This window comes from Nycticebus coucang, chromosome 7 (genome assembly GCF_027406575.1).
Source record: "Nycticebus coucang isolate mNycCou1 chromosome 7, mNycCou1.pri, whole genome shotgun sequence".
NCBI classification, from domain to species: Eukaryota; Metazoa; Chordata; class Mammalia; order Primates; family Lorisidae; genus Nycticebus; species Nycticebus coucang.
The window spans coordinates 89,203,487-89,225,124 of record NC_069786.1 but is presented as its reverse complement, the minus strand read 5'-3'; the positions used below and the strand labels follow the sequence as shown (position 1 = coordinate 89,225,124).

Sequence of the window (21,638 nt, the reverse complement as noted above, 5' to 3'; positions counted from 1 at the left end):
ATTGCTCTAACGTCTGGTCAAATTGATCTGTTTTAATGGAGTCTTCGTCGTCGGTGAGGAGCGCGATGCCACCGACTAGAATGCTGGGATCTGCTGCTTAATTGCCAGGAGTGAGAGACACAGAGATCTTTCAAGGTGGGCGAGCAGGGGGAAATAGTCTCGGATGGAGGCGGAGATGTAAGAGAAAGGAATGGGTTTCACACTAGAAAAAAGAGAGAGAGATTTCTTTGAGGCCTGGAGGTGCTGCACGATCACATTTCTCAAAGGAGAAGTTAAAAGGCAAGGAAGTGGGAGGAGGTTGGAGGTTAAAGTACTTAAAAGGGAGGCTAGGGCACAATTTGTGTTTCAGGCAGTGTCTGCAAGGAATACATAGCCCCCGTCTCCAAAGTATATTGGTGTCTCTTTTAGGTGATTAGAAATGGATGTTAATTGCTTGATAGTTGCTATAAAACAATGATCTTCAAAATTCAGGGGACACCGAAGGAGAGGGGGAAACGGAAAATTTTTTGAAAGAGAAGAAAAGAGGATCTGAAGGCTCTTGAAAGGTGCAGGAGAAGAGAGAGAAGGAATAGGGGGAATGAGAGGGGGAGAGAGAGAAGAAAAAAATACTGAATCAACGACCACACTCACACACACACGTCCTCGCTGCAGAGCATTTAAAACACTAACTGCAGTAGTGACCCGGGTCACGGGAGGAAGACGCTCCTCTGCAGCCTAGTCCCGGAAAGCTCTCCGTCCCCTTGCGAGCGAACAGAATGCCACGAGGCTACTGAGTGCGTCCGACTGCGTGAAGAATGCAGCAGGCGGAAGGCGCCGTTTGCCCTGCGCCTCCTGGAGCAAAGGAAAGAACTGCGCGGAGCCAGCGACTCCAGCAGAGTTAGATCTCTAAGCTTCGCCCAGTCGCTGGCGGTCGCGCAGGGACCCGCTCACCGAGCCCAGGGCCACTGCCCGAGCCTCGCAAGTGAGCCCGGTCTAGCGGACGCCGCTTCCCGGCGGCGCTCAGCAACCCACCCGCGGCTTATGCAGAGACTTCCCTTCCTCAGACCGCTGGTCCCGACCAAATCTGACCTTCCAAACACATTTGACCGCACCGCCCGGGCCGCCACGCGAATAGGCTCCAGGTGGAGACGAGCGTGGGATGGGGAGAAGGATTCGAACCTTCGGCCCCTCGGGCTGGGTCGGAGCTGCGGGGCCGGGCCGGGGAGAGAGGAGGGGGAGGAGAGCGCCTGCGAGGCTGGCTGAGCCGGCGGGGCCAGCAACCTCGGGGCTGCAGGCTCCCTGGAAATGCTGCTGCTTCCAGGCCGGCCAGAGCTGTTTTCATACCATCGCCTCTCCACCCCTCCTGCTTGCGGCTGCTCCCTAGAGCACCGTCCCCGGCCTCTGCGCCGCGACACTGCCATCCTGTGTCCCCTTACAGCCCGGGCGGCGCGCTCCAGCGCCGGGCGCCGGCAGGACGCCCTCTCCACCCTGCCAGCTCTCCCTTCTCTTCCCTGCTGCTGCCGCTCCTTCCACACCTCCACCCCCACCATCCCCAGCTTGGAGAGACGCCACCCAGCTGCCACCGGCGCTCGTAGCCCCGGGTCATGCCTGGAACAGGGGTGCTGGTCTGGACCCCGCGCTCAGTAGGGGGCGTCCTGGAGCGGAGAGTGAGGCCCGTGTACACAGGAGAGTGAGGGTAGCCCACCCTGAAGCCAGAGCTTCTCACTTGCGTCTCGCCGCCTATCCCCACTCCGGCCGGCGCCTGTCGAGCAAGCCCATCTGTGGCATCCGCCGCCGCCGCCTCCTCCTCGCACCTCCTCGCCGACCCCTCCCTCCCGGGACCTGCATCCCGCTCCACCAATCAGAGCCCGACTGCCTCTTCCCACGTGACGCCGGGCGGGCTGAGGACCTGCTGCTTCCCAAACGCCAGAGGGATGCGGGCGGCAGAGCGCGAGAGGCGGCTGCCGGGCTGCGGAGTGCGCTGACCGTTCCTCCACCCTGCGCCTCGGCTCCTCTCTCCTGCCCCCTGGATTCCGTCTCCTCCCGTCCCCCCGGCTTCCCAGGGCTCCCTCCTTATGGCAGCAGCTTCCCGCGTCTCCAGCGCGGCTTCTCAGCGGACGACCCTCTGGCTCCCGGGGCTGAGCCGGGTCCCTGGATGTTGCTGAAACTCTGGATATCATGCGCGGGTTTGGCAGCTGCTTCCCCGCCGGGTGCCACTGCCGCCGCCGCCGCCTCTGCTGCCGTGGTCCACGGGATGCTCAGTAGCCCGCTGCCCGGCCCCCGCGATCCTGTGCTCTTCAGAAGCCGTTTGCTGCTGCAGAGTTGCGCGAACTAGTCATGGTGCTGTGGGAGTCCCCGCGGCAGTGCAGCAGCTGGACACTTTGCGAGGGGTTTTGCTGGCTGCTGCTGCTGCCGGTGATGCTGCTCATGGTGGCCCGTCCGGCAAAGCTCGCTGCTTTCCCTACCTCCTTAAGTGACTGCCAAACGCCCACCGGCTGGAACTGCTCCGGTAAGTGCAGAACCCGGTCCCCGACCCTCTAACCCCACAGAAGAACGTGATACCCAGCAGCGGCTAGCCTGCCCCATCGCGTCTTCCTGTCGCCTAGGGCCACCATCCCAGCCCCCTAGACCACCTACCTCCATCCAAAAGCATAGGGTTCTGACAATTCCAGACCTGTGGGGGGGGGGGTTCTGGGATGGGCAGAAAGTGCAAGTGTGGAACCTTCGTGTGCTTACGCTTCAATCGGAACGGAGAGTATTTTGAAAAATACTGAACGGGATGGTTTTCTGGATTCACTGAAAAGAGTACCAATCCTGGGGGAAACACTAAACAGAACTTTTTTTTTTTTTTCATCATTAAGGAAAAAAGTCTGGCAAGAATGAGGAAGAAATAACTTTACGGGAAAAAAATGAGCGAGAAAGCAGTAAATCAAATGGTGACTGCGGGGGGAATCGCTGCTTCCTGGCAAAGGTGCCGGAGGGCGCCCTGGTCTCCCGTTAAGACCGGGGCGCACAGATGCTAAGGAGCTGGGTTTCAAGAGCTTCTCTCTCTCTCTCCCCTCTCTCCTTTATCTCTCTCTCTCTCTCTCTCTCTCTTTACTTGCTTTCCTAGGCTGCAAATAAGACATTATTTTTGCACGCCAGAGATGTCCCGAGTCTCTGGTAGAGGGAAGATGAGAAAAAGAACCCTTCGAAGGTCTCCCAGGCCGGAGTGGGGATGCCTGAGGCTAGGCAGGCGCCGGTGCAGGCTAGTCAGGGCGGAACCGACCTTCCTGCGGGCTGACGCCTTCATTCCTGGACAGGATTCTATGGAGAGGGTCAGCCGCTCTTGGTGCTTGCTGGGGTCCCTTAAGATTCGAACGCCAGAGCTTGGCAGGTTTCGCTCTGCTGAAGCTTCCTAATTAAATAGGGCCAGAGGATGGGAGTTGCTGCACTCCTCCGAGCTGGCTTCGCCTTTCGGTATGACAGCCTGTAGGATACTGGGAGGCATTGTGGTGCGATTGCATTGGCATTTTAAATTCTGTTAACACGCTTGGGTATTGTCCCCTAGGTCTGATGTGTTCTACTTTTAGCAAGTGTGTATGCAATTTTTTATCTTCTGTGAATATAATTCTGCTGTATTCTGGTTCTGAATAAAGTGGCTTTTAGGAAGGTATGTGAGCTGAAGTGTATGTAACTTTTGAGAGATGAGAATGACCAATTGCCCATTACAGGAAGAAAGAATATATAGTTTTTATTTATTACTGATACACATTTCAAAAGGAAAAGTCCTATACAACATTCTGGTAGTTTATCATTTTTAAACACAAATTTAGCTTTGCAGCCCTATATATTTGGGTCAGTAGATTGTTCTGTTTAGGACAATATCTAAATTTGGCACTTTTATAAAGGTCAACATGTTTCTTTAACTTATTCCTGGTTCATTGTGAATATGTGTTATTTTTGAATGAATAAGTTCACTTTGCTGTTGCCTGATCACTTTTTAGGTACTTTTCTATAGGAAGATTATGCAGAATTAATTTTTGAAATTGTTTGAAATAGCGATAGCTTTGTAGTCCAACATGACTGGTATGCTTGATCTCAACATCAGATTGTTCTGGCGAATAACTTAAATGTGAAATTGGGATTGGCAATCATGAAATTCATTATTAGCTAGATATCTTAAAATGATGTGCATAAACTGAAAAGAATCAACTGTCTTTGCAGGCAGATTGTCAAGAACTTGGTACCCTGTTAGCTTAGAGGTGATCAATCTTCATTTGAGCCAGACAGACCATCACAGAAAACACTGTGCCTGTTTATCTTTATTATTGGGTCTTTGTTTCCTCTCTGTCTGGATAAATTCCAAATAAGAGGTTGTTTCAGACCTCAAAGCAAAAGAACAATTAAAGCTGGAGAAATGGTGAAATGGCATTCAGAAACCATCACCAGCTCATTTCCAAAATGTGGAGTTTGGGCTCATGATATAGTCCCCCTTATGAGCAAAATATAAGAAAGCTATTGGAAGCCAGTGTCAAGTCTGCCTATTAACTCAACCTAAAATAATATAGCCATATCAAAAAAGAATATCAAAGGAGAATTGCCTAGAAAAGAATTGTGAAAAATGGAAATGGGCATTGATCACTTAGTTAGGTTTTAAGGTCTCAGTGAAAAGGGACCTTGCAGTACAGCTATGATTGTTAGAATTAACATTTGGGGCTACTCTTTCAAAGTGTTGATAGTGGGGATTCTTTATAATTGTTGTTAACATTTATAACATTTTTTCATTATTTGCATGTTCTCTTTAAATTTGAGGTTATGACGACAGAGAAAATGATCTCTTCCTCTGTGATACCAACACCTGTAAATTTGATGGGGAATGTTTAAGAATTGGAGACACTGTGACTTGCGTCTGTCAGTTCAAGGTAAGAAGTCTTATATTTTCATCTTCTAATTCATTAACAAGACTCCCTGCACAGCCTATCACTTAGCAATTTATAGCTGTGCTAGCTAAGAGGAAAGCTGGCATCAAGCAAAAGTACTGGCAAGAGAGCCAACTGGTGTCAAGAAGACATACGCTTCATGGAGAAACGTATGTGCCATAGTTATAAATGCCTCTGGAGTTAGAAGGCTTCAGGTTGTGTGTTGGGGATGCTGAAAGAAAATTATGTTTCTCTGACCCTTCTAATGTGCCTTTTAAAAGTCATTGACTGATTATATCAATGTACACACCTATGATTTAATAAAAAACAATTTATACATTATTACACACAAAAAAATAAAAGTCATTGACTGGAGATAATGGTCAAAATAGTGAGTAAGAAGTGTGGATTTGTACTTTTGTCCTTTTTGGTCAGGGCTATTATCTTTTAATCTCATTGCCCTTTGTCTTAATGGTCTTGGCTTTCATTATCCTAGAAATATGGTTAATTTTTGAAAGTGACTCCTTATTATGTTACTTCAAAACTACTGTACTGGTTTGGAAATCAAGAAACTTATCAATGCATGTCAACTTTTTCATGAGTACCATTTTCAATTAGGACTGAATCTCGCAGGAATCCAAAAAGAATACCTTGAGCACAAGCCATTCCATAAACATGAGAACAATGCAGTTTATCTTGTATAAAAAAACTTTTTAAAATTAAAAAAGAAGGAAAAAGTTTGGCTCTCTAGTTGCATCAAAACTAGGTTACTAGTATCTATTAGAGATAGAACTCTTATTGTCATTATTACAGTCCTTATCCAACAAATGTTTTCCACCATTGAATTATGGACCTTTTTTCCCTCTCAAAATGTTTATGTGGGCATGTATACCTTCCGATAGCACAGATGTTCCACAAATACCTTGTATTAACCTGTGAGTATTTTTTAATTACTTTTAAAAATACTCTTGAAATCTGACATAGGCTCAAATGGGAATTACATCTATAAAAAAAATTATATGTTGTGATGTTAGGAAAACTTTTCCAAGACTGTAAGAATTATCAAAGAGAGATACATTAAGCTTAAATTCAGACCTAAAGGTCTACTTTAATATGTAATATTTTAAAATTGTTATTGAAATTTGAGGATTTCATATTGAATTCTACCTCCCATAGAAAGAGACAAAGGAGTTCACATTTAAATAAGTTTCAATGGCTTTTAGATAAGCTAAAAGCTTCATAGACATTATTTTCTTCTTTCTAATAAACACAGTAAAACAACTGCAATTTGGAAAGTGCACCACCTCCTGGTGGGCAAATATTGCTGTGACTACACTACCATCCCCTTTAGGCCATGCTATGATGTTAAAACATCTTCATGCATGTTTAATATGCATGTGACACCAACATCTAAAATCTCTAGCCATACTGAACAATGTGATTATGGACATGTAGTTCAATTAACTACATGCAAGATTAACTAAAGGGAAAAAATAGCTGGATAAATTATTAAAGGCCCATGAGATTTGGGGGGATTTTTTTCCCCTTTCAGTTTGTAATTTCCATAAATTTTTCTTGCTTTTGTAACCATGAGTAAATATAAAAAATGAACTCATAAGTAGTATAAAATGAACCAAGAAAAATGTCCCTCAAATGGAAAGCTATGGTTCTAAGATTTCACCAAGAGAAAAAATAAAGTCGATAGAACTGTAAATGGATGAATGCTACTGAATGGAAATGTGCAACTTTCTTATTAAAGGAATTGTGTTTAGTTTTCAGATGCCACAGATGATTTTGGCAAAACTTCTATCAACAAACATGTTTGTGTTTTTATACATCGGTCAGCCAATTACATGTGTCATTAATTTCTATAATTGTTAACTAAAATAAATGGGAGGGGGCAATGAATGAAAGTTTGAACAAGAAACTAAAATATAGATTTGCTTTTCCTAATTCATTGAGCTTTTTCAACTTACCACTGGATTCCTAATGCTGTTAGTTTGTGCTTTGCAATAGTTCTCATTCTGACAAGAAAAAATAAACATCTCCCTAGTGGAAGATGTAGACTTTGTACCTACCAAGAATACATAGTATGAATGTGTCTGAATTAAACTAAAGATCAAAGGAAAGGTACAAGTTGTATAAAAGTCATAAATAGGATATTTTAAGCTCAGAGTATCTTGATTTCATCTTTTCCCAATATTTTCCCATAATTTTGAGTTTTTTGCTTTTTTTCCTTTTCTTTTCTTTTCTTTCTTTTTTTTTTGCCTTATTATCTGATAAAAAGAGAGCAGTCGTGAAAAATATATTTTTCTATTCACTATTCTAAACTTCTTTTTCTCTTACATTTTCAAATATAAGCATGAATTTTCCTATTCAAAATAGGATGCACACCGTAGCGTCTTTGCTGAGAGATAAATTTCAAAGAGAAATGGGTATATATACGAGGGTTGTCTGCAAAGTATCCACCCATATATGTCTCTATTTTTCACATTATAGCGCTAGACCTTTCCAGACAGCCCTCCTATATATAGCTATGGTATTTTCCAATTTGGATTATTATTGGAGCATTAGAGTAAACATATTAGTCTTCTCTTCTCTTAGATAATTTTAAATACACAAATTTCTATTCTTCAGATATATTATCTTACTATTTGTCACAAATCAGTAAAATAATCATTTTCTTCTTCCTTTAAAGATGAAGACATTAAGGCTCATAAATACAAATAACTTACCATCTAATAGTAAGGCTAGAGTAAGAACCCAGATCCTTTAAGATCAAATAAAATTTCCTTCCAAGACATACATACAAGTGAAAATACCAGAAAGGTATTAATTTACAATAGACAACTCTTAATATCAAAATTAATACAACTAATGATTAGGTGATGATATGAGTTCCAGAAATGGCATATAATTTCATCTATCTCACCTTCCTAGCTGTATACCACATGATACGCTAGTTAATCTGGTGAATCAGCTATAAGAATAAAATTTTAGCAGCAGTAGATGAATGCATGGACGGATAAAAGGATGAAGAAAGGAAGGAAAGGGAAAGTGAGGAGGGAGACACACAGGTGATTGTTCATAGGCAGCATTGGTCATACGATGATCCATTATCTTTTTATAATTTAAAAATGTGATGAATCCTTGTGTTTTGCAGATTTTATCGAATTCAAATATTGCATACTTTTATTTATTAAGCCATGCTTTAGATTTTCAAATGTTCTAGTTACAAGGGTTGCATAACAAACTGACAATGAATGTTTATTTTGTTCATGAATATAACATTTGGGAGGGGCTCCATGGGAAGAGCTTTTCCCTTTGGCATTAGCTGAGGAGGGTGAGGGGAACACAAAGATTTGGTGCTACACTTATCTCAGGACTCTCACTCATGTGTCTGGTTGTCGGCTGGTTACTTTGGTTGTTCTCCATGTTGATCTCTTTGTATGGCTTAGTTTGGGCTTCCTCATTGCACAATGGCTGAGTTTCAAGGGCAAGCATCCAGAGAGAGAAAGAGCCAGGGAGAAACTGTATCCTGTGGAAACCTAGTCTGGGAAGTCACCCAGAGTTACTTCTGCATAGTCACAGGTCTGTCCACTCTTAAAGTCACACATTTTTTGTATTTAAGAAGATGTTGTTGCAGAGAAGTAATGGAATGGTCAAAGGGTTGGAATATATGCAAGTTTTTAGATCTTTTTCTTTTTTGGAAGAGAAATATACCACATACCAACCCATTCTTCCCAAGTCTTAACAACTGGGAATATTACAGAATCGACTTAACATCTGTTGAGCACCTTCTGCATGCCAGATTCTGTAAAAGGTGCTGACAACATATAAAATATAAGCCATACATAGCTTCTAGAACCTGAAATCTCATCTAAAAAATCTTATTAGTCCAACAAGCCAGAAACCACACAAAAGACTTCTCACACAATTTTTATTCATTGGTTGCAACAATGAATTCCATATATTGTGTCAAGTTATTAAATCCATTAGCATGACATGTAGCTAATTTCTTAAGCAATGTGAACGTTTTGGAACAAAATCATATATTGGAAAACACATATTTGGAAAATAAACTTAAAAATTGTAAAACATCTCAGGAAAAATAGAATCACTTTTTCCCTGAGAGGAAGTTTGTACCACATGGACATTTATGGACCTAACCATCTGGGCTTGAGTCTTGTTTTTTCTCCTACCAGCCAACTATGTGGCCTTTAGCAAGTCACTGAACAGTATCATGATTACCACTAAAAACCACTCCCAATAATTTGGCATAGAGTTAGCCCATTTTGATGCTTGGGGTTATGCTGCTTTCCTTTGTTTTCTAATTCTAGAAATGCCACGTTTCAATGTTAATGTTAGATGATGACACTGCTAGTGAAAACACATGTCACAAAAGGCAAATAATTTACATTTATCTTTATGAGTGAGTATTCCAACACATTTCATGTTTTGAAAACGTGACATCTAATTTTCCAAATGACTCAGGTAACTATTTAAAATAGGGAAACTAAACTATAACCCAAGTTAAATATTTAATTGTTGGATAACATACAAAACGTTCTGCATCAAGTCAGTAAGAGAAATAAGAGAATTTAGGACAGTCTCCCCTACATGAGTCCTAATGATTTAAAGCATGCTTCCGCCTTGTGTTATTCATGTTAAAGTACAAGTCTTGATATGAAGAGCCAAAAACTTCACGTTGATAATCTACAGTTAAGCTCTTTCAGCTCTGCAGAAATCTCTCTTTTGGCTTTTGCATGGAACTTGGCAGCTCTGTTTTTAGTACTGTTGGCATTTGGCTTACTGCATCCCTCCACAGCAGCAGATGAGAACTTTATCGGTTTATTTGATATTTTAAGATGTATATCAGCACTGTGTACTAGCACTTGACAGAGATAATAAATACTTCCTACTCTCCACTCTCAGTCCACTGATCTACATTTGAGCAATCTGCAGAAGTAGATGATAAGCACAGAGAAATGTGAAGGATTGGAAAGAAGAAAATGTGAACTCAAATAGTCTACACATAAAGTATTATAACCAGAGTTGGAGGTGGAGAGGAAAAGGTAACCAGAGATAATGCCAGACTCAAGCATAAGATGCTAGCTAGTCCAATCATGGGCACTTAGAAAGTCTATCGGCCATAATGTTACCAGCTTTCTCCTTCTTTCTAGTCTTTCCCTCACGTGTTGGATACCATTGTAGTGTTAGAGGGTCCCCACAAATCCTACCTACATTCTCTTGCCCTAGGCCCTGAACACAGCACACTTTAGCAAGCACTTGCCTTCCTGGCCATGGTGTAATTCAGCACTTTACTGGCATTTTGCTACTGCCTTCTTTCTGGAGTAATAGCAGCAATGCTCAGTGCTAGAGTAAGTCAGTTTTTAGATGTAACTAAAAACAGTATTTTGAAATCTCATGAATATAGGTCTTCCAGTTATCACCAGATCAGAAGTGAATTGCCTCTTGAATTAAAAAAATTGTGAGTGAAAAGTTCTAATCAAGTCAGTTTTTAAAATATAATCACATAAACAGACTGATTCTGGAAGTCAGTACTGTAGCTGTGGAAAGGAATCATTATACAGAGACTTTTAGAATGTCTAGGTTATAAATGATAGAAATTAAGATAAAGAAGTTTTCTTAAATATGTGCTAAATCATTCTGTTAGCAATTACAACCATAATAATATGAATGTCATACGATTTGGATTTACTGTTTCGAAACAGTAGATAACAATTAGCAAAGTATTATATTTTTCAATAATATCTAAAAAACAAAACAAATTAAGGTTCATATCAAAGAACATTGATTTGTACAATTTATGAATTTGTTGGGATTATGAAACTATTATTACATAAAGGCAAAGAGCAAGAGTGAAATAGCTGATTAGGAATAAGGAAGTAGATATATTGTAAGGAAATAGAGTAGGAAAAAACCTCACACTTTTATCAAACATATGATGGACATAGTGAGAGCTTACCTTTTTTTGTATAAATCCTTGAGTTGGCATTTATTTATTATACAGTTTTAGGTTTATTGTATGTATTTAAACATTCCCAGTCATTTCACTAGATCACTGGTTTATTTTGTATGTGTTATGAATTTATAGCATATTAAAAATATAAATATTGTAATTAAAAGTAGAGCACAGAAAAGTATTTTCACATGAATCTGTAGCATATTTTACTTAGCTCCTGACATAGATGAGAACTCATAAATAATTATCTTGATCATTATATTCATTATAATTAAACAATGAAGTGCATCAATAATAGTAATCATGAGATAATCACGTCCCTGGTGTAATTAGCAGGTATAGGACAAAGCCAAGTATGTCTAATGCCTTGGAGTGTGATTATGTTATGATGACTATACCCCATAGGTTGCCTGATTTCCGTTGTAAAATGAGTACGTTTTCTGCAATGAGGTTGTTTTAAGAATGAACTTTTCTCTTTATGAAATATTTATTAATAGTCATATTTTGGAATACTCAGTAAAGTTTACATATATTTCAGTAGTTGTTGAATTTTTTCCCTGTATCCCATAGTCTTGTTTCTCCCTAAACTCTATATCAATATGCAATAATCTAAAGATATATAAAAAATAATTAGCTAACCAATATCTTATCTGAATATTTAGAAATTTGTAAACAAACAAAAAAAAATTCAATAGAGGGAAAGCAACCAATGAGTAACTGGATTCTTTGGCATTTCCCCAGTATACTATATAAGCTCAAAACACAGTTAGACATCATCTGTTTTCAAACAGCTTGAACATTATTATATGTTTTGATTTTTTTCCACCAAGTCAGATGACCATATGTCAGAAAAATAATATTAAGTAGTATGGATACATTTGCTGCTAGGTCTTTTTTGTGTTACTTGTCCATTCCCATCGTTGGAGTTGCCTGATCAATTTACATTTTTTTCCCCTATCTAAATCAAATGACTAGTTGGCTGACTTGAAATTGTCTTTGTGTATCTTTGAATGATGGATGCTCTTACAAAGTCAAACACTTAGGGGATACAGTGAGGATCACTGAAAATGCAGATAAGAGATTTCCTTTGTAAGTGTCTGTTCAGTATGTCAGAAGGATGCAGACTCCAAGTAGTAACCACAGCCTTACATCTGTCTGTTTCCCAGTGCAACAATGACTATGTGCCTGTGTGTGGCTCCAATGGGGAGAGCTACCAGAATGAGTGTTACCTGCGGCAAGCTGCATGCAAACAGCAGAGCGAGATACTCGTGGTGTCAGAAGGATCGTGTGCCACAGGTATGTAGGTGATGCCCCTGGAACCTCCTGTGTGGATTCATTAGGAATCCATATGTTGTATTTCCTGTTATGGTATCTCCCTATAAATAATTCTGACTATATTGGCTAAACAAACTTCTAATTCTTTTGTGTAAAGCATGCATTATTAGTATTCTTTGTCTATTTATATTTTGAATCACTTCTGGAAGAAAGAGGAAATCTACAATAATGACGTGTATTTAAATTGGGTAGATTTAAATACATATGTTATTTAATGAAGTGCAGCTAATTGAATAAGAGTCAAATATAATTAGAAATTTAGATTGACTGCCCAGGTGCCAAATAATTGGAACCCTATCTATGCATGGGTAGGTTTGTTAGTTTGTTTGCTTGTTCTGAACAGTAGCATTATCTGCTGGAAGGCAGTCTTGCAAGTTCAGGTTCTGAAGCTAAGATCTTAGCAGCCCTGAAGAAGGCACTGGTGATAGAAATAATTTCTAGGGACATATGTCCTGTTTGACACACTTAACCTGGAATTCTACAAAACTTTTCAGTTATATTGTACCAAAAATGCTATAAAGAGAGAAGGAAAAGTGTCTTCAAATGTTCCTTTGCTTTTCATGTACAGTGGGTTTTAGAGCTTAACAGCAATACAGGCAGAAGAAAAAAAAAAGACCAAGAGGGAATAAAGCCTAGCTTGAGTTTTCAGGTTCATCTCAAGATATCAAATCACATAAATTTAAAAAAAATTAGCATTCCATGATAGTTGTACTTAATGGCAAAGTAGCACCTTTCTGAAAAGTCATAATTTATGAGAATTTGGATGACATAAACAGGAGAATAATGATGATATCAAATATAAACTTCCTCCAAAAATGGAAATAGAGAATAGTGTCACGAAAGATCTATTTTATTCAAAAGTCCCTTTTAGATAACAGGTATTTCTATGCCAGAGTATTACAATTTAGGTGTTCAGTGCTTGCGGCAGGGTGGAAAATGAGCAAAGAGAAAAGTCTCATATTCTTGACAAGATTATCTTAAGCCTATCGATTGTTGGTAATTGATAATATTAAAAGTGGTTCTGGTGACTACCAAAGTTTCTAAGAATTAGCAGAGGAATGGTGTCATTTCTCATGAGCAATGATGTTTGTTTGGGTCTTGGTTTTTAGGTAATCTTTTCTCCTAAATGATTCTTTCTCTGAGATGTGAACATCCTTCCTGGAAGTGTGATCAGGAGGCCAGCTGGACCTGTGCTGCCCTTGCTTCTCATTTGCTAGAGCAAACTGGTCATTGCTGGTTGATCTGGGAGTGAGAAGTGGTGCCTAAAAGTGATGGGAACATGGGAAAGTCACCGGGCAGACTTCCCCAGGAGGGAGTGAGGGGAGCAGGTGCTACTCATTGTAAGGATGGAACTCGAAAGAAAGACAAGGAGAAACTAATTATGAAAAATCAATCAGCCATATCTAAGAATGAAAAATGGCACATTAGGATAAACAGAATAGGAAAAAAAAAAAAAGGAGTTTTTCAATCCCAGAAACTGGGAAAGATGCAGGCAAATACCACAGAATATTGAGGAAAAGATTTGCTTATTCAGAATCATAGAGGATGTCCATTCTTCCCTGACAATAGCCAATTTAGGGTTAACAGGCAATAGTCATAAAAAAAAAAAAAAAGACCAAAGTTACAGTTATGGCTGAAAAAGTTTGGAGCAAAATCTCTTTTTCTTACCTAGCAACCTCCAAGTTCCTGTCAACACATATAATCACATTCTCCTGATTCATTCAAATCTTTCCATTCTAGTCCCTGGTGTGCCGGTTATACTATGAAAATAAATACTTAGCCAAGTAGAAAATTTAATCGCAATTGAGTAATCTGTCCTTAGCTCATTCACATACTTAGATTTCTATAGGATTTAATGAGTAAGCCAGTCTTGCTGAATGCATCTTCCATTGACTTATAAACCTAAAAGGTTTTGGAAGTGAATAATGACAAAGGAACAAAGCAATTTTGATTAACCAGGTCTGATTCTAAATAAATTGGAGTTCAGGCTTTTGGTCTAAAAGGGATTCCCAGGTTTTTCTTTGTAGCTTTTCCAGTTTTTTTTTTTTTTTTTTTTTTTTTAATACTACTTAACACTCAGTGGAAATGGCAAGTTGTGAAATCTGGAAAAAAAGGGACTAGGAGATATAACTTATAGTTAATATAGGAGTTGTTTGCCTGCCTCGTTGTTAAATTTGCAAATATTTTTTGTCCAGAAAATGGTTTTAATGTCATCCCATCTGCTCCTTGGTCTTCCTTTCAGTTTAACTTTCTGCCATGTAAGAAATGCATGGAGAGCCCAGAATCAGGTCCAACAGCATGACTTATTTTCTTAGGTGTTTCTGTCTCACTAATAAGACTTTAGTAGGCTGCTTATCTCTAGTTTGACAAGATGATTCATTTTATGATAGATGAAACATTAGAGTTTCCCATCACGATTTCATCATGATGCCATGGTGACCATTTTTCCAATCTATTCCTTTCTTTCCTATCTATTTAATTTGGATCAAACCAAATCAAACACTAATTGTCTTAAGGATTATGGAGTTTGAAGTTTTAGAAATATATAGGGATAATATAATCCAAAAATACTATTGTCTTTTTTTTCTAGTTTTCCCAACCATATGTATTTGTTAGAAAGCCTGCAGATTAATAGACAAGATGTTTACTCTAAATTTTAATTATTATATTCCAGATAATGCTTAACATCTAAAGTATGTTGTGCAGTACACCTCAAAATAGTCCAATGGGTATAGACCTTACTATGTCATTGAATAGAAAAGGAATAAATGTAGGAAGGTTGAGTAACATTTCTTATGTCATTCAATGACTAAGGTTTGGAGCTGGAACCCACAAGCATTTATGCATTTCTACTTATGTGCATGTAAATATAGAAGGATGAATAACACATTGTCCTTGACATAAGGAAGTTTATGGTCTTAAGAAATAAAAAATATATATACATTAAACTAAAATACAGGTAGAATATACTATCATTAATTAGTACAACCTGTTCTTTAGCGCCTAATTAGTACAATTAATACTGAATAAAACTTTTAAATTAATTCAAATAAAGTCAATTAAAATTTTAATCTGTGAAAGCATGAGAAAAAAAAAAAAAACTGACCAACAGTGAGCATTCAAACACTGTTCTGTCCAAAAGAGATGGAGCTGGGACTTGGATTTTCAGTTCACTTGGTGGGAATATTTTTCTATTGTGCATTTGAGTGGATCAAAGTTTCTTGATCTGTTATTTTAAACAGATTATATTATAAAAATTCAGATAAAAATTCTTGTGTGATCTCATAGTTACTAAAAATAATTTTTGTTATAAATTATTTTTTTTAGCAATTATCTATCTTTAAGGAAAGGGTATTCTGACTCAGAGACATATGCCCGATCATACTGGTAATTAATTAATGACTTGACATTCTAATACAGTGTTAAATCCTATGAATTTACTTAATGTGAGTCTCCACCAGCACTGACAATTCAAACAACTGTTCCTTCATGGCAGTGCTAATACCACAGCTGGTAAAACGGAGGACTACTGGGGGGAGTGTCTCATTCATTCTTCCATATGTATCAGCCTTCTGTGGCTTTTTATGCACCATACCTCTTTCTGTGTAGTGCTTGTCAATAAAGTATCATGGATTAGACTAACACATTTTATTTTGATTAGACTAACACATCATACATAAATTCATAAAGGTGGCTTTTGATAGAGATCTTGAACTCTGATTGAGATTTCGTTGTGAGATGAGGGAACATCAGACAGGGAATACCAACATTAGCCTTATTCTCCTGTATTAGCATTAAACATATGTAAACAAGTGTATTTAGGATGAAAAGTGGTGTGGTAGGGGGAAGATGATGTCTACATTTCAGAGATAGCAGCTGATGGAAACTCAATGTCTTGACTTCAACTAGAAAACTAGGTATTTCTGTGAACTGAGTTCTCAGAAATAGATAACTTTGACCAGCCGTACTCATACGAAAGAAAGGGGAGAAAAGAAGTGGAGAAAGAGAAGCTCAGGAGAGTATTATTTTTCCTATCAGCATCACTTAGTGTAGATCCAATTTTAAGCACAAAGGCAAAAGCTAGGCTGATTCTTTGAATGATTTCAAAAACAAAGGATGATTTAGTCACAGATAGAATCATCCACAATTGTGGCATTCGTAAAACATGTTAGCAATTGCATAAAAAGATATTTATTTTTAAACTGGTTTTCTGTTTGTTCATAGGCAATTTGCAAGAATATAAGCCTTAATTATGAGTTTGTTTGCTGCATATATGAGACTGTTAAACTTCTAAAATGTACTGATTGTTATAAGCATTTCCTTTGGGATATTTGTTGTTGTTGTTAAGGGCACAAAATAAATCCTTATTAAATTAAAATATGAAGGATTTTACCTAGTCAAGATCAATATTTTCTCAAAGCTGAATAATACTTTTTCACAAATTTTTAGAATAGAAAAGCAAGAGAATTAATTTTATAAGTTACATTAATAGAAATTAAATTAAATCGATGTAAAGATATGCTATCAAACTGGATATTAATTTTTCGCATGATGATATTGCAGTCTTAAGAAAGTACACTTGAACAATAAAAAGTTATAAATATTTTCGCATGTGTTTTTCAAGCAAATACAAATTGGTTTTCTTTCCGCTACAGATGCAGGATCAGGATCTGGAGATGGAGGTAGGAGTTGCCTTTTTATTCATACATTTGAATATTTGTGGACGAATATTGCAAGTATTGACTTATATATATTCCATTACAGATATGTAGGACAATTCACATTTTGCATTTTAGAGAAGGAGAAAACTTAAAAAATATTCTTCTTACATAAATGTATATACCATAAAATTGTTTAGCATATTTATAAATCATACTCATATTCACATAACCTTCTTTGCTTATATATTTATGTGTGAGTTATTTTTGAGATAGATTTATATAATGTCAAAACTTTCTAAGAGAATCTTCTGAGGATATTTGGCAGGGTAGAAAGAATTCATGAGAAAATCATTTAAATATTGGATTTTAAAATACAGAAAGACCTCTATAGTGAACCACCTCCCTCCCTGCCTTGACCACATCCTTAAGTTGACCTAATTTTCATAGACTGAATGTGCTTCATGTGTGTATCAGTACAGTGGGCCTCGTTCTTGGTGTTGACAACTTCCATACGTTAACCCCTTTGTTATTGTCCCTTGGGTGGTTAACGTACAGAGGTTCTATTTTACATAATATTTTTCTTACCTACTAGATACTAATATTAGCACGTTGCTAACTGTCATGTAGACAATGTCCTAATTATCACATTTGTAATTTGAAACTGAAAGAGCTTTGGTTCATAAAAGTAAAAATGATAAAATTTAAGCCAATGAAAATAAAATATTATCTTTGCTTCTTTGATGAAATTAATTCATGGTTATTTTTACTAAATTGGGATGTATGTTGTTATCCTTTTGTTTTTATTAAGGAAGTTTAAGATTAGATAAGATTAGAAAGAGGCAGAAACTTTAAAATTTGATCTAATGTACTTACTTTCAAGTAAAGATAGTATTTATATATTGAGCTTTCATTGTAAATGTCCCAAATGTTTTTTCTAATTGAATCCCAACAGAATTCTACTTTTATACATATAAAGTAAAACAAAATCAAAGCCTAAATATAATTTCAAGGTTAATAAAAAGAGCAAAAATACAAATATTCTTTCAAGGCCTTGATTAAGTTGTAAAAAATAACTGAACATATGATTCAAATTTAACTTTAGTTTTTAAATTCAGAATTGAAAGATAAGTAAAAGAAGTTCTTGGGTTCAGGAAGGCAAATCTTTAATGCATCCTTTATCTAGTTCAGGAAACACTTGAAAGATTTATCAAGTTGCCTTATGTAATGAAAGGCTTAACTAGTTCAAATAAGCAATACCCAGAGAACATAATTAGAGCAGCGTATCAGAGCACAATTTTTTTTTCCCATAAAGACTAAAACTAAACAGGAGTCAAGACTCAAGTACAGAATGTATTTCACCAGCACATGATGTTGGATAGTCCTTTGATGTTTGGACAGTCTTTCTCTACTTCTAAGAAATTAAGCCTTTTTTTTTTTTCTTCTAGCTGATTAATATAGTTTTCCCAAGAAAGCTTTCATAGAAGTTTTGAAGAAAAGCACTTAGAAGAATAAGTTAAATCTCAAAGAAAAAGAAAGGGAAAAAGGAAGTTCCTTGAGTAGGTGTTTTACCCTTGGATTATTAAGAAATCAATCAATTTTTAAAATCTTTCCTTTTTAGGGAAGTAGTTTTGATGCAAAATTAGGTACATTTTACAGTGTTTTTTTTTTTATGTTTATACTTCCTAATTTGGCAAATTCTGTTTTGAGGTGTAACTGTTCCACCATTTATCCAACTAGTCTCATTAATTTTCTAGCATTTTAAAAAGCAAAACAAAATAAATCAGTCCACAGAACACAGAATATCTTCAGTTTGTCTTCCATCAAAGTGTTACCTACACTTTTGTACTTGAGTCTCCTGTCATACCATATATCATTTCTTGAATCTTTTTTAATAGTGACAAGTGAGTTCTGTTTCAGATCCTAGTTCTCAGTTTTTATTCATTGTTATTAGCACCTAGAAATGAATGTAAAGTTGCATTTTATATTGAAATATCTGGTTCCTTACGTTATACTGTGCCATAAGTAAGGTTTATTTTTTGGGAAATAGTTTTAAATTTCATGAGCAACATTTATAATTATTTCCTACAGCATGAGTGATGCATTAGTTGGGACTCACTTTCCTTTCTCTATTTTCTTTTTCGTTTTCCCTTTTCATTTCTTTTTTTTTTTCTTTTACTCTTGCTTTCAATTAAAAGTGGTTTTATAGTAACTTAGAGAAAAAAAGCAAAACTTTAGAAATGTTTGCTTTAGGAAAAAAACATATAGCCCATTTAATTATTCTTTTACATAATGTTTTCTTGAAAATTGTGGTAATAAGTATTTACTCCTAGCTTCATAACGTTTTTTTAAAGTTAAATACTAAACAATTTTTTGACTAAATTGCTTTTTTAAATAGTCTACATGGTACTTTGCTCTGAAATTCTAGTTTTAATTTTCTTTAAATTTTTCACTCTAGTGCCAGATGCAAAAGAAAGTTTAATGATTAAAACCTAAAACCCTAGTTTAGAAGGACATCCACAAATTCATTTCACACATACATTTCACATGTATGTTGGGTTATACGTAAGATGTATTTGACTTGCTACCTCTGCATTTCCTTTGAATTAACCAAAAGTGATTATTTGGCTAATCTAGCAAGTATAACTAATGATTGTTCTAACTGATCTCTGTAGAATATATTCGAAATAATGTGCATTTAGCTAATAATTGGGTCATCCTTTGCAAGCACTTTGGATGGTTAATGATTATTTTTCAAATTACTTATTTTAAGTGTGGCACCTGTGGCTCAAAGGAATAGGGCGCCAGCCCCATATACCAGAGGTGGTGGGTTCAAACCCGGCCCCAGCTAAAAACTGCAAGAAAAAAAAAATTACTTACTTTAACAAAAGTTAGTATCAATCCTAAGGAGAATGCATTGATCTGAATAATGAAGTAAACAAGTTTACCATAAAGTATTTATGATATGTGACTTATTATCATAAATGACATTATTAAACCTGCATATTTAAAATAATTTTAAAAATAAATCATTACTTTTTAAAGATTTTCCCATATTTTTAAAAATGAATGAATACTATATTAATCAGCAAGATTAGACCTAATAATTTTTAAAATGATTTAAGCCTAACCCATTTGCACAAAGGTGTATCTGTCATATTACTGCATTTGAGGGACATTTTAACAACATAAAGTGATATAAAGACCTCATAAAATTTATGTTAATTTGATAGCATACATTTTGTAGAATGTTTAAAAATCCTTAACTATTAATCTGTTTATTTAGATGAAACAATTCAAATGGTTAAATTTTAGGTAAAACATTTTTCCAGTGTCTCTGACATATCCACAAGTGTGCATTCATTCATAAAGGTAATTTGTAGAGTAATAAGAAACAGACACTTCATACAATCTTAAAGATTGGCTTTTCCCATTTGAATGACCGTATCCTCTTATTTAAGTGTTTGAAAACTCACTAATATGAACAATTATTTTGCATTATCAGTTTTGAACTATAAGACCTACTATTTATAGCAATGTTTTCAAACAAAAATGTTTTCTTGGAATGACATTTATATCAACTAACCTTTTTGGATAGATTCACACTTTAAAAATTTAGGATAAATTATAATTAATTGCAAAGTGTGCTAGAGGAAGGTAATGCGTGGACTAAATTCCAACGAATTTAAGAAAGTGATTGAAAGGAAAGATGTGTGTGTGTGTGTGTGTGTGTGTGTGTGTAGAGGTTTAAGGTTGTAAATAAAAAAACAGATATATGTAGGAGAGTTAATAATCTGTTACCCACCACAGATTTCCTTAAGCAACAAGTACTGTAGCAAAAAGAAGTATTAAAGGAGCCGCCTCTCAAAATCCAGAGGTGTGTGGGCAGCTAAGGAACAACTTCTAACACCTGTTTTTCTTTAAGTGTCTTTCAGTCATATTATAAATAGAAGGCTGTGAATATTTTCCATTACTCTCTTTTAAAAATATTTCTGGGTTGCTTAGAGTTTTACTAGATATGAGAAAAAATTTTTTTAAGTTCAGTAAAATGAAAACCTTATTTTAACTAGTAAATAAGTGTAAATGTATGATCCTGGTGTACATGTGGCAGGATACACAATTAAATTTTGATAACGTCTTATCAGAGGTTATGGGATAATGTTTATAAAAATAAAATGTGTGTAACAGATACAAAATAGATACAATGGGCATATTTTTATTTCATGGATTAAGAGGAAGTACTAAGCCTATATAGACAACTTACGTAATCGTATAGAGTTTTAATAGATTCTTCAATAGATTATTATCAGATATTATGGCAACAAGTCGAATTAGACTAATGTCTATCACTTGCATAAACACAGCCTTATTTTTATATGAATTACTAGGTAATTTTTATTATGATGGCTTTAGTTTAGAAAACCAGTTGACATATTGTTTATATTTAATGAAAAATTTCTGGTGCAAACTATTTTTATATAATGTTAGGATGTCCATAATTAAGACACTTGCTTTATATTCATTTTGGATGCAGTCAAAAAGGTTTACATTGCAAAAAATTTGTAGATCTTAGGCAGCTATTTCTGATTACGTGGATTGCTAAAAAAACTGGTAAAGTATGGTAGGAACTTTAAACCATGAAAATAAGTTTTTAAAAATCCTTGCCTTTCCAAGTGATTTTTTAAAATTTAAGAATTCAGTTGACTTGGGCGGCGCCTGTGGCTCAGCGGGTAGGGCGCCGGTCCCATATGCCGGAGGTTGCGGGTTCAAACCCAGCCC

The 21,638-nt window shown here is 36.9% G+C and overlaps 1 protein-coding gene across 1 annotated transcript in view; it reads left to right on the top strand.

Annotated features, from left to right (window-relative positions):
• The first annotated feature begins 1,160 nt into the window (after window positions 1-1,160).
• Window positions 1,161-21,638, top strand: part of TMEFF2 (transmembrane protein with EGF like and two follistatin like domains 2) — a 281,914-nt gene continuing 261,436 nt past the window's right edge. The window contains exons 1-4 of the mRNA XM_053597945.1: window positions 1,161-2,488; window positions 4,774-4,883; window positions 12,033-12,162; window positions 16,857-16,883. Of these exons, the coding sequence (XP_053453920.1) occupies window positions 2,317-2,488; window positions 4,774-4,883; window positions 12,033-12,162; window positions 16,857-16,883 (439 nt within the window). The 5' untranslated portion in view covers window positions 1,161-2,316. The remainder of the gene's footprint in view (window positions 2,489-4,773; window positions 4,884-12,032; window positions 12,163-16,856; window positions 16,884-21,638) is intronic.